The sequence below is a fragment of the Dendronephthya gigantea genome, unplaced genomic scaffold (genome assembly GCF_004324835.1).
Source record: "Dendronephthya gigantea isolate DGI-Jeju-01 unplaced genomic scaffold, DenGig_1.0 000009F, whole genome shotgun sequence".
Lineage (NCBI taxonomy): Eukaryota > Metazoa > Cnidaria > Anthozoa > Malacalcyonacea > Nephtheidae > Dendronephthya > Dendronephthya gigantea.
The window spans coordinates 2606688-2623389 of NW_021163019.1; the positions used below are offsets into that span (position 1 = coordinate 2606688).

At 36.3% G+C, this 16702-nt stretch overlaps 1 protein-coding gene across 14 annotated transcripts in view; it reads left to right on the forward strand.

The window, feature by feature from the left end:
* The window catches only part of LOC114517416 (neuropeptide Y receptor type 6-like), a 38156-nt gene that overhangs the window by 17153 nt on the left and 4301 nt on the right, over nt 1–16702 (forward strand). For 9 of the 14 annotated variants that reach the window (XM_028537121.1, XM_028537128.1, XM_028537123.1 and 6 more), the window contains 2 exons: nt 5163–5243; nt 14541–14615. Coding sequence is in view for 1 of the 14 variants with exons in the window: in XM_028537135.1 (XP_028392936.1) it covers nt 5163–5243; nt 9720–9763; nt 14541–14615 (200 nt within the window). In the remaining 13 variants the exon portion in view is untranslated. Of the gene's footprint in view, nt 1–5162; nt 5244–9719; nt 9764–9878; nt 9959–14308; nt 14416–14540; nt 14616–14990; nt 15705–16702 lie in introns of those variants that run through there. The other 5 variants (XM_028537124.1, XM_028537135.1, XM_028537133.1 and 2 more) reach the window with 4 other exon arrangements.

The following is a 16702-nucleotide window of genomic DNA, read 5'->3' on the forward strand; positions in this document are numbered from 1 at the left end:
TATGTACATGTTCAAATATCTTGGGGCATATCATACTAGGGTCTGCCCTATTATACTTTATCACGCATTTTGACTTGCTATATATGTACAAATGAGGAATAATATTGGATTCTTATGAGCAGCGTTATCTTATGCCATTTCAAGAGATTTTTATATCCGGTTAAGTGCACCGCGCGCTTTTTTATGCATGCACGAGTTCAATTTTTTAGCGTTCGTTGCACTCAGTGTTGTAGTGAACAGAAAGACGTGATTAGATTTAATTTGTACGGATTGAACGTCCCTATTTTTGCAAGTAAATGCTGTTCAGTTACTACAGTATGGCCTGGTATATATAAATACAATTTGATTGATCTTTAAAACTACCGATTATCACAATGAACCATGCATTTGCATGTATGAATACAAGTGAGATTTTCGTATAGTTGTAACAGAAGCGAACGATCTCTATGTATATGCTGAATTGAACATGTTCCCTGCGCGCTCGCTCAGCTTAGCCACTGATCTATGTAAAAGCCTGTAGTGTGCTTGTATTTATGGTTATTTAAAGCGCCTGGGTACGAGGCTGGGAACCAGTCCAAAATTGAACATGTTCCGCGCGACAGCGTTATAGATAAAGTTTTGTTAACCTGCAATAACAATTAACAGACCAGTATAAGGCATCCGATTTTATACAGATAGTGTACGATTCTGGAGTATATTTAGAGTGCGCAGCTGGACACGTGTGTTAATAATAATGTGATTGAATGCTGCACGTCGAAACATCGATTTTTGTGTAGAAATAAAAGTGTTTTTCATCTAAAAAGGCTAAAACAATTAAAGCATGCAAAAGATAAAGCAATCTGTGTATTAAAAAAAATTTTGTATTAAAAAAAACATTGTATAGATTAGACCATGTCATGCAGATTTAATCTGAATATTTAACGCGTGACTAAATATATATACACACCGCGCTGCATGAAGTAAACACAAGAAAAAGTCTATTTGTTACGGCGTCTAAATCTGATTTGAAGTCGGGTTTTTTATATGGTAATATATGGTAGTAGATCCTACGTGTATGGACATATATAATATAGCATTAGCTATTACTGTATGTTTTATATATATTTTAAGTCATAAATTTAGTAGACGTTTACAGATTATTATACCTAGAAATCTTTCACTTTTATTATCAAAAGTATATGAAACAACAGTAGAATTTTTACCGTATGGTACTATGGAATATAGACTTTTGGATGAACATATCCCCGATCATTATTTTAGTGTAAGTAGCCGACTAAATAACGTAAACGTTGAACAACATGAGTTCATAAGACTTAGTGTTAAATATATTCACAAAAACAACGTTAAAAAATATGGAATTGCAGTTATCGCGTCCAGGCTGATTAGAAATGATATAAGTTTTGAATAATTTCTTAGCGAAATACGATTTCAAACTATTTGTACAACTTAAATTGAGTAATTCATTATTTTGCTATATAAATACCAACTCTTTATTAATCATAAATTCCTCAAAGCGACAAATTTTGTGGCATCGATATTTTTCACAGCCTTATCATTTCGTTTTGTACAGTGCTAGTACAGTATACGTACACTTCCAACCTGCATGTTCAAACCAGTGAACTCAACCACTGAGTTCAAACAACGGCTCTCCAAGTTCAACAACACATATTCAAGCAGTTTATGAACGGATTTAAACGGAAGCCATATTCCCCTATCACCTGCGTCACTACAATGCGTCACTTCAATTTTTTATATCATTGATCTAATAGATAGCAATGGGCCAAGAATTGAACCTGTGGCCTGTGGGACTCTTGGCTTTATGGCTGTGTATAGCATTCATTGCATTATGTTGAGCATATTTTAAAGTTTCTCTGTATTTCCTTCAAATAGTTCTACAACTATGACAAATTCACCTGAATTGGTATACGATAAAAGTTTTCCGGGCCGGATTATATTTTTGAACTATCCTTGTAAACTAACAGCCCACTGCAAATATTTGTTATTCGTGTTTTTGATCAAAACAATTACCAAACATGTGCGACCAATTACAACCGTATTTGATAAAGATAACAGCTAGCCAGGAACAGGGGCCCCAGGAACTTACCATACATATGGTTACCATACGGGGTTTTAGCTGATGGCTCTAATGATACTGATGACTGTCGCTATTAGGCGCTTGCAACATGACGTATAGCATAGCTAAATACCCGCCATCTTGGGTGGCAAGTGTTTCTTTTTTAACCAAGTGATTGTCACAGGAGGCTGAGAGGTTTACTAACTAATGACTGACAATATTTGTTGAAATATGATTCACTATAGAATTATTCCTATTTAGTCATCGAAGTGTTGAAATATAACTCGATTTAAAATCATTGCTATACTCTGGTCATCATAGCGTTGATATATAAATCAATATATAGAATTGTTGATCTAATCGTTGAAATAAGAATCAATTTGGAAACGCTGCTACTTAATTCATGATCGACATGCACATTGATACATAAATAGATCCTCACCGAAATTGGCATTGCGGTTACTCGTTTCACATGAAATGAGTTCGTTTATTGGGCTGCATTTTTATGTAAATAAACACCAGCTGAAAATCACAGATATAGGGCTAACCATGCATGATGATACACAGTACATGTAACTAACCGGATTAACATTACTAATAACTCGTAATAACAATATTTGGAAGGGCGCAAACATTATGTAATATGATGCAAAATAAGTACATTAACCTGTTTACCTATATAGGAATTTTGCACCACCAGCTTTGTAGGCGGATTTTCACGTAACGTTGAATGAAAATATGAGATGAAACAAAGTGGAATAAATCATCTTTGCTTTTTGTGAACAGTTCGAATTTTGTTTAAAATTACCTTTTTGTGCTGTTCGTCCTTTTCAACTTTGCATTTCACACTATTTCTCGTGAATCAATCGCGCCATACCTTAGTACATATAAAGCTCTTTCATAAGTATACTTTTCGCGCTGAAATCTAACTTTCTAAACGTTTCTCTCTAAACATGTAGTCCAATATATGCATGTAGACGGAGTCAATTATCCCACGTCCATGAATCGATATCATGATAAAGCAACTCAAGATGTACTTATCAAAGACGATGCTTAACTTTAGCTCAAAATAGGAAAATCAACTATGTTTAGTCCCATCTTGGGACTTTGCTGATAAATATAGTTGTTTGTTTGTTACGACAACGCACTCAAAATATTTCAAACAATTTTTTTACGGGTCCTTATCACATGACGTCATACTCTATGTAAGCAAATCAATGATAATGTATATCACCAACGTTTTTGCCCCAAATCACGGTGTTCAGATAACCAAGCAAATTGATTTTATGTTTTGTACACAGAACGGTAGTTTAGGAACTTCGCATACGATGGCACACGATTATCTCATCTTCATCTTCTGTCATGGTCATTTTCTATCATTGATCATGAAGTATCGCTGTCTTCAATAAGTTTTGAAAACTCTTATAGACTGGTCCATTAATTATACTGCATGCACAATATCGGATTTGAAAGTGTTATTTATTTTACATTGCTTTACTTAAAACCTTTTCCGATTTTAATGATCCATTGTTTTTACAAGTCATTATGAGAAGTTATTGACTGTATTGTTTATTTGCGATTTAGTAAACACGGCAACTATATAGTATGCTAGCTAAACCTGCTATAGCATTGCAAACCTTTCAGGTAATCGTGCAAACCTTTTGGCATTTATGTGAAATGCGCCTCACGTGCGTAAACGAAAGATGAACGAATATAAATACTTCGCCTTCATAAACAATCGCGTTCCAATCAAGACACTTTAACGCTAATTAGTTCTAATTAGAAAAAGGCGCTCCGTCAAATTGGAGCTGGCGCAAGCTAGATGGTTCCCGAATGCTGTATTGAAATACAGTTCGATTAATTGCAACGTGTTGGTATTATCTTCACTACCAGGCAGGATTATGCTATTGTTTTGGGTACTCGTCGGACGAGACAAAAGTGGGATTTTAAACCTCAATACAGACACGGTTACTCCGATCTATTTCGGTCAATTTGATTGATTGCAATATTCATTCACTACATGACCCACGCTATATCATGTGTCCCATTCTATTCGATCATTCTGTTTCGTCTCCATCCACTTTATTCTTTCATAAACCCTTTCAACGTACTCCTCGATGCAAATTATTCTATTCATATACATTTATATTAATATACATACACCATTTTCGTTAAGCACATCAATTATTTTACCGTTTCTCATCTAACCAATTCTGGTCAGATATTTTCCATCCATCTGCGAGCTATCCTAAGCTGTTGGCAGGTAGAACTGATTTTCTACGCGATTATCAAATGACTAGAATAGCTGATACACGCGTTAATACGTCAGTCACAATTCTTATATAGCTGCAGGGCTTTTTCTTGTTTCAAAATATCGTCATCATCCTCGTAAAAAATTGTTACCTAAATTATGAACTATCTTTAGCCTGAATTTCACGACCAGGGACAGGTTGTTCGAAAGGCGTTTAGACTTTAGCTTAAACGGTGGATGCCTGAACCTGCGTTTTGTGCATTAAATATATATGTACTTTCATTGAAAATTAAGCTATTTACATCGAAGTATTGTCGAGTCGATTGGCTTACCAAAGGTTGTTGTTTTGAAAGGCATTCCTTTCCACATTGATAATAATATCCCCTTTGTTGTTGAGGGATCCCTATATATATGTTGTGATATATTTCATGCAGCCGGACAGCCGGTATATATATATATATGACGATATAAAATACAATAAACTTGGTTTACTTCTTATGATTTTATTCACTACAAATTTGTTTCGTATAACAAGCAGTACAATTTCCAACACTACAGCATAGATAATCCGTAATCGGCAGATTTTTACTGATGAATTAATTTTTCTATCAACGAAATTTTTAATTTCGTTTGTCTAAAGCCGTTCCTAATGAATCCTTTTGTATTTCAACAGTTTTAGCGTGTGTATACCGCAGTCATTCCCTTTAAAATTATCGTCTGTCACGATTCTGTCATATCTGCTTAATTTAGTCGCAGCTTTGCGATAAGCGGAGAAATTAGAGTAGGCAAACGAAGGCCTCTCATTGGCGCCTCATCATCCTTATCTTTTTATTACAGCACTGACTCCTGTCTTGTTTGCGTTCTCAAATCATTTATTGCCAGTCTTCAAGGAGCAAAGGTGTCTTGTATCAACAAAAGGTATGTATTGTAAACTGTAGAAAGTACGTATGAAATCAACACCTGCGCGGCTATGTTTTACTTTGAAACTATAGCTTGTAAAGGCTATTTGTGTTTTATCTGTCTAGGTAAGATTTGGAATGCATGCACGGTGCTAGTCTCTTCGTTGTGGTCGTTAAGATTAGATTTAGCTTGTGTCCTGGTATTTGGAAGCTTTAAGCAGCCTAGAAACCTCCTTAGCTCGTCCTGCACGCGATGTTAGCAACGCTAGTGTACCAATTTCGATTCCGATAAAGATTTTATTAACACTTAGTTGACAAGGAAGTCGAACATTAGCGCCTTTATGAATACGGCTATGTTTCCACGAGATTAGACGAACAATTAGCGACTGCACGCAATTCCTTCTTCATCCAATTCATAATTGAGGGGATCAGACGCGTACCTCGTCTTAGGTTCGTCTTCTATTTTGCCACATGCGTGAAATTTATATCTCTATCCATGACGTACTTCAGTCCTTACACATGTCAGAGGCGTTTCCCTTTAAAAATGGCTACTTAAAAATATTTATAAGCGAGGAAAATCGTTTAGAGTGACGCTAAGTGGATGTACAATATCCGCTCTTTCGTGGGTGTTATTATTGGTAGAAGCCTGACATGCGCGTTTATGTTGGAACAACATATTGATAAACGCATAAGAGATCTCTATCTTTCCCCACTTATTCCGGCGCAGAAAAGCTTACGGTACAAGTGGCCTTTCAGCTTAAACTGAAATATATGATCACACCGCCATTTAATTGCTATTCAATAACATCAGTTTGTATATACATCCGGTGTGGCGCAGTTCACCATGAACCGTTATCACAACGAAAAGAAAGACATCTAAAAAATGTGGATTGATATTTTTTTAAAAAAACCCAACTGAGCACGCTGCGTTATAAGCGCTATATAAGAACTATATATGATCGTTTAATTATGAGCAATCATAATATCTGCATGTATGTGTCGCCACAGGCTATTATACTAAAAAGTTAATATAGTGGGCTGTGCATGTACTGTATGATTGTTCGCAATTTTCTTTCATTCTGCACCGTCATGCCATTGTGCGTCGAACTGAATAGCAAATAACGATTTTAATTTGCACAGCTTTAAAGCCATAGATAGCTAACTTTGCAAAAGATATGGCTTTGACTAAATCAATTCAGGTTTCGTTGTTCAAAGCGCGTTTTTACTTGCATTTTTCCCACGATTCGTTTCCCTCGGGAGATGCAAACAAGCAAATGGTTATATATGGAAGCTTCGATGTACAGTTTCCTATATGTCATTTCATTGAATGTACATGCTCAGTCGTTTTCGTGAACTATAATTCCTAGAGCTTCTCCTTTTTCTGTGAAAACATATGAAACGTTTCCATCCTCACGAGATAGTCATGAGTTGACTAATGATATAAAAAGACGTTCCTCGAACAGACGATAAACAATATTAACTAAATCCTATCTATGCGTGCAATCGTCTGTCTGTCAATTGTCCACGAATTTTGGAATTACTTTTTTTGCAATTACTAAGCAACCAGCCCACGTTTGGGCAAAAGATGATTTGAGTATTCATGCGACCTGCGCTACGTTTGATGTGCATGGCCACCCGCGAGACTATATCTAACAAAGTTCCGCTATAATTGAGCCCATGATGTCCATTTATTGTTATATAGCAAAGAATATTTCGGCGGATGTGACCGTTTTAAGCTTCCTGCACGCCAATGTAAACAGGCCGGCTACTATAAAAAGCTTGCCGCCTCGTAACGTTCAACCTAATTTAGACAGAAATAGTGTTTTTGAAGTGTGTTTTACATTCATGTATGTACGTACATTCATGTATGTATGTACTGATGTACAAGAGAACATCCTTAGAGTGTAAAAACTGAATAATTTCGTAGTTGCTAAATTTACATCTCTCAGAAGTAGGTTTGAACTGTGTAACATAGGCTTATACGGCGTTTGCAATGTCTTGGTTGGGTGTGGGCTTTTGACCCACAGAGAGATGGGTGCCCTAGTCTATGGTTGTGTATATAAAAGGCGGGTATTGGAGGGGAGAGAGCGTGATTTTGTGCAATGACTTTCATTCGATGTTTGCAAGATTGTATCTCGCGACATTTCGTTCAGAAACAAAGACAAGGCTAGATAGCGTCGGAGCAAAATGATCTGTAAACAACTGCGAGATTTATTGATTAAAACAACACGAAACTTGTGGAATCAAACGGGTAATCTTGTTGCTAAGTTAACCTCTCTTTCGCCAAGACTGAGTCGTGCACTCAGTCATTAAATACACCTTCTTTGCATAAATATTGACTTTACAAATATTTTGACACCTCGATGTGGTTATCAGGACTAGTGTTTACCTTACACAATTCTTCTCTGACGCAGACTCGCAGAGCCTACGCCGTTCTCGTCTGCCGACAGGCGACAGGTTTTATAAGCCACAACATTGTTTTGCTGCCTGGTTTCTAAATGTGTTGTTGTTTTCCAAGGGTTCATAGTTCGCTACTCTTGTGCGTGGATGCCCGCTTTTTCCCCTTCCGTGTTCATAACAAGATCTTAATGATCATCAGAAGCGCTCCGCCTGTTGATAAATAGACAAGCAAATGAAATGCCATCATGCCAAGCTTGTTTTGCACTATAGTAATAAGTGTTTAACATATCCAAGACAGAAACGAAAATATGAGCCGGCCTTTTTAATAACTTCTTCTCCTACCATTTTGTTACTTGTCGAAATTCACCGAATTCGTAAACAGGGCCGGTTGTATCAAGCCCGTTTAGCTTAAACGGTGGTTAAGTTCAAAATAGAAGGCAAATGGTTTTATTCAAGAAGCGAACTAAATGTTTTTAGCCTTAATACAAGATACTGTTTACAACAACATATTCAGTGCATAATATTCAAGTTGACTCATTCAAGAGAAATGTAAGAGTGTTGTTTAATTTTGATTTATCCGCCGTTTAAGCTAAACGGGCTTGATATATACAACCGGCCCCAGATCATTATTTTAAAAGCAATTATTGTAACGTAGCTCGTGCTTTAATTGCAAAGAAAACATCATATGGTGTATGTTTGCATTCTTTAGCTAGTTTCGTGGCGACAAACTGACGTCTTCACACATCGTACGAATCCTATTAAACTATCGCGTTCCTTTTTCTCGCACTGTATTTTCCTACTGAGGTTTTCAACTTTTCACTGCATTCATTTCGAATGGGCTTTTTTAGGTGAAGCACATAATCTTAATCGGCCGAGGTGACTAACATTCTTCATTAATTAATGATATCAATTTGTCGTTCTCTTTATAGTTACTTTGTAGCGAAGGAAGGTTTTAAAACAATGCAGGTTGTGCATTACTACCATACACGTTGTGGCACCCTGTTCTTAAGTTGAGTTGTCAGAAGAAAGCCTCGTGAACTTTATTTGTCTGTTTGTTGTATCGACAGAGCTTGTCCAAGTATTGTAACTATGCAGGATGCTGGAACAAGCTGTCTATTCTTGGTGACACGCCCTGTCCCCTAATTAGATTCACGCAACGGATACCGTAGGTTTATTCACATTAGCTGGCATGTCACTACCCAAAACAACAAAGCATCGCGATGCATTTCCACTATCTGTGTTTTTCATCTGACAGCTTCTCGAAAAACTGTTTATACACATGAACAGCTGCGTCATTTTAATTCTTACTGTTCAGTATTCACCCGTGAGCTTCACTCATTTATAAGCGAAAAAAATCCTCTTAAGTGACACTAAGTGGATATTCTACAGCGAGAAACTATAGTACTAAAGAAATTCAACTTTATGCATGCATATTTTGGATATATAGTTGTATGATTTTTTATCTTTTTCCCTGGAGGGCCAGGAAAGGATAAACTCTATTGACCTGTTGTCATTTGACTTCAGTGTGGAAATCTTAAAATATACTGGGAAGGTATAGTTCCTATATAGAGAGGTATGGGTAAAGATCCTCTGATTTACTGTCATCTCAAAATGAATTCCCATTTTCCATGCAGTTATAACTAAACCTATTCTAACCAGGCAGCCGGCACTATCAGTTTTTGGTCTATGTTGGTACCCATTATATTCACTAACTGCTTTCATGTAACGAGAGGAAACGTACCTGACTAAATAAAAAACTAAAATAACTCTATCAACTATGAGCTGAACTAAAATATACGAATCTGAAAGCGGCCTGTTTTATGCGGCGAGATAAATATTATAATTTCAAAGAGCTGAACATATCTTTGTGTTGGTATTGTTTCAAATTCTGTGCTCATGGTCTCAAAGGCTTCCTATTCCTATAAAGATAAACCTCAATGTTTCATGTGGTTTGATAATCCATTGCTAATGCATTTCCGCGTGTTTTCATGCAATGTATATATATATATATATATATATATATATATATATATATATATATATATATATATATATATATATATATATATATATATTCATTTCATATCTCTTCCAGAAATCTCTTCTTATCTCAGAGGAATTAAGAATATTATAAACAAGGTGTGAGATCTATGATTCATTCATGGTATTACGTCATATACCTGCGTAAAGATTGTTGTTTTTAATGATGTTCTAAGTGCATGATTTATACATAAGCATGCAAGACGTGTTTGCTGCGGTTGTTAGATCACTGAATTGTGAACATCTATAGCTTCGGGGATATCCTTTCTCCTTTATAATCACCACTGAGAGAAGGTATGAATAATATAATATTACTTTTAGGTATACAGTACACCTTTCATCTTTCTAGACTGTATGCTAGCTCTTCTGTGAACATCTATAGCTTCGGGAATATCCTTTCTCGTTTAGTGAGCAAGGAAGCTATGAAAAATATAATATTACTTTTAGGTATAGAGTACATCTTTCATCTTTATGGACTGTATATGCTAGCTCTTCTTCGTTTCATTTACCTATGTGCTCCGCTAAATCTGACGTATTAAAGCTCTTGTATATTATATATCCAGCTAGGCTGTTACATATTATCCCCTAATCGGGCTATCCTTGAAGAGCGTTGCGAAAATCCTGTACTATATCTATAATAGGTAACATGTTCTTGACGTTTTCAAAAGTGTATGGTATCACGATTATTTTAAGATAAGAAAAATGTCGCACTCCACTTCTCAAGTGTGAAACCGGCTTAAAATGTTTGAAGGAGTTTGTTTTGGGATATTTTTCTAGACCAGTCATGCATATACGACTTAATAAAGTCCGTTATGTTCTGTGTAAACAACTTGTAAGCATTTTGGATTACGAAACGCGCTAGTTGCATATAGCTGTTGCATGTATAGGTGTGAATTATACGAATGTTCAATTTGTGCATTCGAATGTTATTTCTAATGTGAGTTATGTCGTTTCTCTTCTGCGATTCATTAAACGTGTTTGTACTCCTTGTTTATGGTGATGATATAGGAAATCCCATCGTAAGCGGCTGTTTATTCAACCACTCAGACCAGCCGTATGAATATATAACATCGGTTAATGCATGACCATGGACTATGATACCAATATAAGTTCTAGAATAATGTATCTGTAATCAAGATCAGATTCCAAGCGTATGATTGGTTGTTTTGACCAGTTGGCGAAAGCTGTTGGTTATAAGCAGGTCTATGCATGCACTATAGTCTATGTTGATTGCTTATTCAATAAAGTCGTTTACCAGCGACCAGACAATAATCGTTGATCTCAGACCAGATAGGGGCCTACAGTAATTCAAGACGAACGAGAACCAAATCCTGAAATCTTCAGCCCAATGGAAAAACCCTATATACCTATATGCGTCTGCAAAGCATCATGTAAGAACTCGCAGACTTCTCTTTTTTCACGCCATGTTACATGCCTTGGGGAGATTCAGAGCTTAAGCCATAAGATTATGACGTTTATTCGTAATCCTAATTGTATCCTCCCTGACGCTGTCTCGACATTTTAACAATCGGTGAAATCGCCCCCTTGACAAGTCGCGAATGGAAGGTGTACCTCACCGCAACAATCGCTTTTCAAAAGGGCGTTGAACCCCTGGTGTTACGTTGATTGAACAATGACTTAGAATTGTTCCTTGACTATTTCGTACCGATCGAGACATTTATTATTTCCAACTAAGTTCTGTACTCAAGCAGATAATTGTGATTTCAGTTAAATTTCATTATAAATATACATTGAAAGGAGAATAGTATAAGTTATGCTATGACAATGCTGTTAAATTATAAAAAATATGCTTTACTGAAAATGCTAAACACTGCATTTCAAGCGCTTCTGAATGTATTCATTGGTCCGGCTCTCAGTAATATTTATATATTTACATGAACATCAGTTATGTTGAAATTTTGCTGAGCGCAAGAAATCCAATATTATAGAACTGTAATTATTGTCCAACTATAGAAATGTATATCATCAAAGTAAACATTTGTTTTGAGATGTTTCTATAAGAGGAAGCGATCGATTTACTCATGGTTCCCAAGAGGACTGAAAGGCATTCATTTTATTTCATTTCATTTTTATTTCATCAAGCAAAAAGATTTGTTTTCACATTCCTGATCGAGATTGCATGAGAATCAGGATCTGAGGCGGTTTCCTCCAGTTAATCAAAGCCTGTGGTGTGACGATCCAGAGTTAATTATATAAAGCTAAACCATAGATATTGACAATTGGGGAATAATTTTAAATTGAATAAGACTCTGAGAGATACCAGTGCAATACAATAAAGACTGGCCGGTAATTTAGGTTGAAATTAAATATAAAAGATCAATATAGCCTAAGTGTATGTACAGGTTCAGACGAACAGACAGCAAACATCGTTCGTCTGCTTCTATCACCATTATAAAACACAAAAGCTTTTTCATTTCGGGAAAATGTTGAATATTGTTGCACCATGCACGTATGAAAGCATGTCTATCACAGTCAACATCTGTGAATGAAAACCTGCTTGTTTTCAACGAAATTTAATTACGTCAGGCCTGTTTTAATCGTCGACCATCTATTTCATGCAATGGAGTAATTCTTGTAAAAAAATAATCGTCACGACACTTCTAGTTATCTACAGCCCAGTTATAAACGAATCAATTATGTCTCAACATTTGAACAAAGGACTGCTGAGCATGTAGAGTATACAGCTATTATATGTGTCACCATCAGAACAACGCACCAAAGTATAAAAAACAGCAAGCCTAAAAATACTCAAATCTGTATCACGTCTTCTCAAGACCACCGATTGGTATCAGCCACGTGCATGGCATGCCCTAAAGCCCCGTTTACACCACACTCAATTTATTTGCTAAAATGGGTACCCATTTCCAACTTAAAAGCCCAGTTTTATCCGAATCGATTATGTCTCAACATTTAGACAAAGGACTGCTGGACATGTAGGCTGCAGCTATTATACGTGTCACCAGACGAACAGACGTGCTCGTATAAAAAAAGCAAGCAACAAAAATACTGAATTCCGCATCATTGAAATCATTGAAATCGTTCATGTGCAATTGTGCATTCTCTGCATGAGCGAGTATGAATTCCATTCCAGATCATTTGAATTCTTTCTACGTGAAACGAGTTGTTAAATCCAGGTGTCGGGTCCAGCATTTTCGCCGACTGCATGATGTGATATTTTGAACCATACTCAGCAACGCTAATGGTCCATATTCGACCTAACCAATGTCGAATTCACCAAATTCCGGTATATTCGACCCTATCAATGTCCAATATACCATATTCCAGTACATTCGACCTTCGCTATTTTTTAATGGTATTTTACTCAGTACCTTTCCACAAACTGATCTTATTTTTTTACCAATCTCGTATTTAATTTTTTGCGTTTGTGATGTTTTCACTGATGCATTCTCATTAGTCTAGAACCGCCCTTGCCACATGTGCATTATTATTTGCATGTGTTGAATTCGAGTACCCGAATAATGATAACTATCTTCTACTGGAATTTTAAGAATCGTTAAATCTTCATCGCGATTATCTGTGAAATTTGCAGGAAACCTGAACTGATTTTAATTCCAAGATTCAAGCTAGAAATTTCTTAGAATTTTATAAGTCATCTATGCATGTATAAAACAGTATCAATTAGCTCTACAAAGACTGTGATATTTTTCAACTTTCCAGCATGCATGCACTGTTAATAGTTATAACTCGTGAGGTTTTACAACGGGGCTTTTTTTCTTAAGGCTTATAGCTATAGGGCCGAATCTTTTAAAAGAGGAGAAAGGAATGCTAGGAAATGGGAAAGGAATACTATACTCGACAATATATTCGAAACTAAGTATCTATAATTCGTTTTTGGAAATAATAATTCTGGTGGAGTTGAGTGAAGAGTATATAACAGTTTTTATTTTGTAAATAGTTAATAATGTGCACATGCACCCGTCGTGGATATCAGCGTAATGACTCCAGTGTGTCCAAATAAAGTTGACTTATCTGTCCATGCATCTACCCATTTACGTCGCCATCAGGTTGCCTCTCCGCCGATAGTTTTGGAGTATACTCGCTCATTCATTCAGCGATATATCGTTAAAAGTAATCAACTTCCATATGAGCCAAACGTAAATACGCGTTGTACATTCTCGGGTCGGCTTAAGATAAGAACAAGAGAGTGGTTAATGGATGGTTTACATCGATAGCAACTGGCTTAAACACAAAAATATGAAGATTTGATCGACGTCAATTTTCTTTCGTAATTCGTTATATATATATATATATATATATATATATATATATATATATATATAATTATATATATAGATTTGTATTTACGTAAAATTTAGACGCGCAGTTGGGGGATTAGCCTGGCAATAATCTCTGATTAGCATGTTTAGCGAAACAGGTTTACGTATTTATTATTGCTGTTTTTTATGTGAAAAGCAAGCACAAAACAAAATCTTAATGGATATAGCAATGTCTTTGAAAGCTTTGCGAAGTAGCTGTATATGTTTGCTCTCTGCTCATACGATGTTGTTAAGCTGGTAGCGTCGAATAAACACCGGTGAAAACAGACCTGTATTTACCTAACATATATCATACGCCATTGCAAGTAACTGGATAATCACTGCTAAAGTTAATTGGGCAACCTATCCTATCAACGACCCCCTGTCTCAAAGCACTCTGTACCCTATTATAGCCGGAATTACGATACGCAAATGAGAAACAGCTATCCACAGGTGACACAGTATACTTTATTTCATTCCAAACAGCGCTACGACATCGACGTTTCTAGCCGTTTAGAGCTGTCGATATGGTTCGTTTCAGAACGGCATCGCGTTAATTTTTCATCCGTTTCTTTTAGATCTCATTCGCGTGCTTCGAGATTCTGCGAAAAGTTAGAAAAATCCACAACTGGCGACAGATATTGATTGGCAAGGTATGTTTTATTGGATATTTTTATATGATAATTGTTTCATATTGCTTGTTAACTTATGAAACAACCGTTTCAATTTGTCGGCCGTTTGGACTATACATGTGATGACCATGCGAAAGATATACTTATATCCGATTGTTCGTAAGCAAAGATTACTCTCCGCTAATCAGCTTTTGTGTATGGGTCATATATATTGCTATAGACATTTCTATATCAATCATTATATACCATGCAGACAGCCGAACCCCGGCTACGGGGTAATGTTTCCTGAGTTCACAGTCGTTTAAATTTATTATTTTATGCAAATATGTATACCCTCTTTTGCCGGCACAGTTCCTGAAAGAGGAAAGCGAAAACATATGTTTACGGTGACACTGGTTTGAAATCTCGATAAGTTATAACATTGTTTGGGCCGTTCATGTATTGTTTTCAAACATATTTTAAATATATATGTATGTATATCACAAATAAACTTTGTTGTAATGGCGAATGTATAGAAACAACTTAAACATCTGGCAATGGATCTATAGCTTCGGTCGCCATGCAGAAGAGAAAATATAAAACAACTTCAAAGCGTTTCCATCCAACAATCTATTTACAACTTGTCTAACTACTTGAAATGTATAAGCGCTGGTTGCCTGATGGATTGCCTCGACCTGTGGTGGTCCATTGTTGTGCAAAAATACTCGCAGTCTATGTAGCAGGTGGAAGTGCGTACTTGCATGTGCTTTGACAAACAAGCTATCATTGCATCGGGGAGGTTTAAGATTTGTAGAAAAGAGGGTTGGGAAATCATTGCTTAAGGGGCCAAGGGTGAAGACAAAAACGTCTGAGGCATTGTTTTGAAGGAATTTACGAGCGAATTACTTGGTTTCCCAGCGCGAACTATGTCAATACACATTACAGCCTTATGAAAACAACTTCATAATTGATGAATGTTTTTGAAAATGCACGAAATCACTGCGATAGAAGTCAAAGCTGAGCAAGTCTGAAAAATACATCACGATATATACGTCTTGTTCTCACGACCCGAACTATTAGACAAAACTGCCTTGCGATTAAAAAAATGGTGCAACACTTCGAGGAATCGAGGTATGTGAGTGATGTGATTGATTGCTTGACTGCATGCGTAGATCTCCTGGAGTGAGATCTTAGCCTCGTTGAAAACTGTGTAACTTTAAACATTTTTGTCAGTGGGAAATTCCTGCGGACAATATCAAATATGTTATAACGCTATATCGGTACATAATATGGGCAAACTGAATAATCGAGAACTATTTTATGTGCCTAAAATTAGTACAGCGGTTATATTAACGCAAAAGTTGCTCAGCGATTATACATGATGATAAACATTCCTAAAATTGATGTTATCTTATGTACTGATAAAGATATTTATGTGTATCGTGTTGTTTTTAACCCTCGTATAAATACAGATTGCGTTGTCCAAAAATGTGTTCCCTATAAGAGCAAAATTGCCGCTTTGTATACGCAGTTCTTAGAAAGCGTCCTATGATATGAACGATTTTTTATACAGAGCGACTGCGAACGTTGAAAAATCAACTATTTTCTTGTTCTCGTGCAGTCATCATATGAGAGAATCTCCATCAGTGTTAATACATGCAGTAATAATCTTAATTGATGCATGCATGGTCTGTGTATGTATCTATGTTTAAATGGAGTGGGGATTTGGGCATGTGTCAATAGCTCCACACGCTTAATGCCGAGCTTTTTATCTGAGCCAGATGAAATGTGTTCACAGAAATTCATATAGACAACCATATAAGTGAGGATTAACTAGATTGACTACAACTAATGAATATAACATTTCGTGAATAACTGCGACAAAGTGTGCTCTTTTATATTTGAGATGGTTTTTGATCCGTCGCTTAGACATTTCATATAAATAGAACACACAAAGATATAGCAGAACCCTTTTAGATGCAATTATCAACTTCAACTTCCATGCAGTGTAAGAACAACAACACCGCGAGTTAATGCAAGCTCGTTCTAATTTGGCCTAATTGTCTTAATTGCTTGATTTGAACTTGCAGATTAATGTTTAATTAACTCCAGTGGCACGTTAACACACC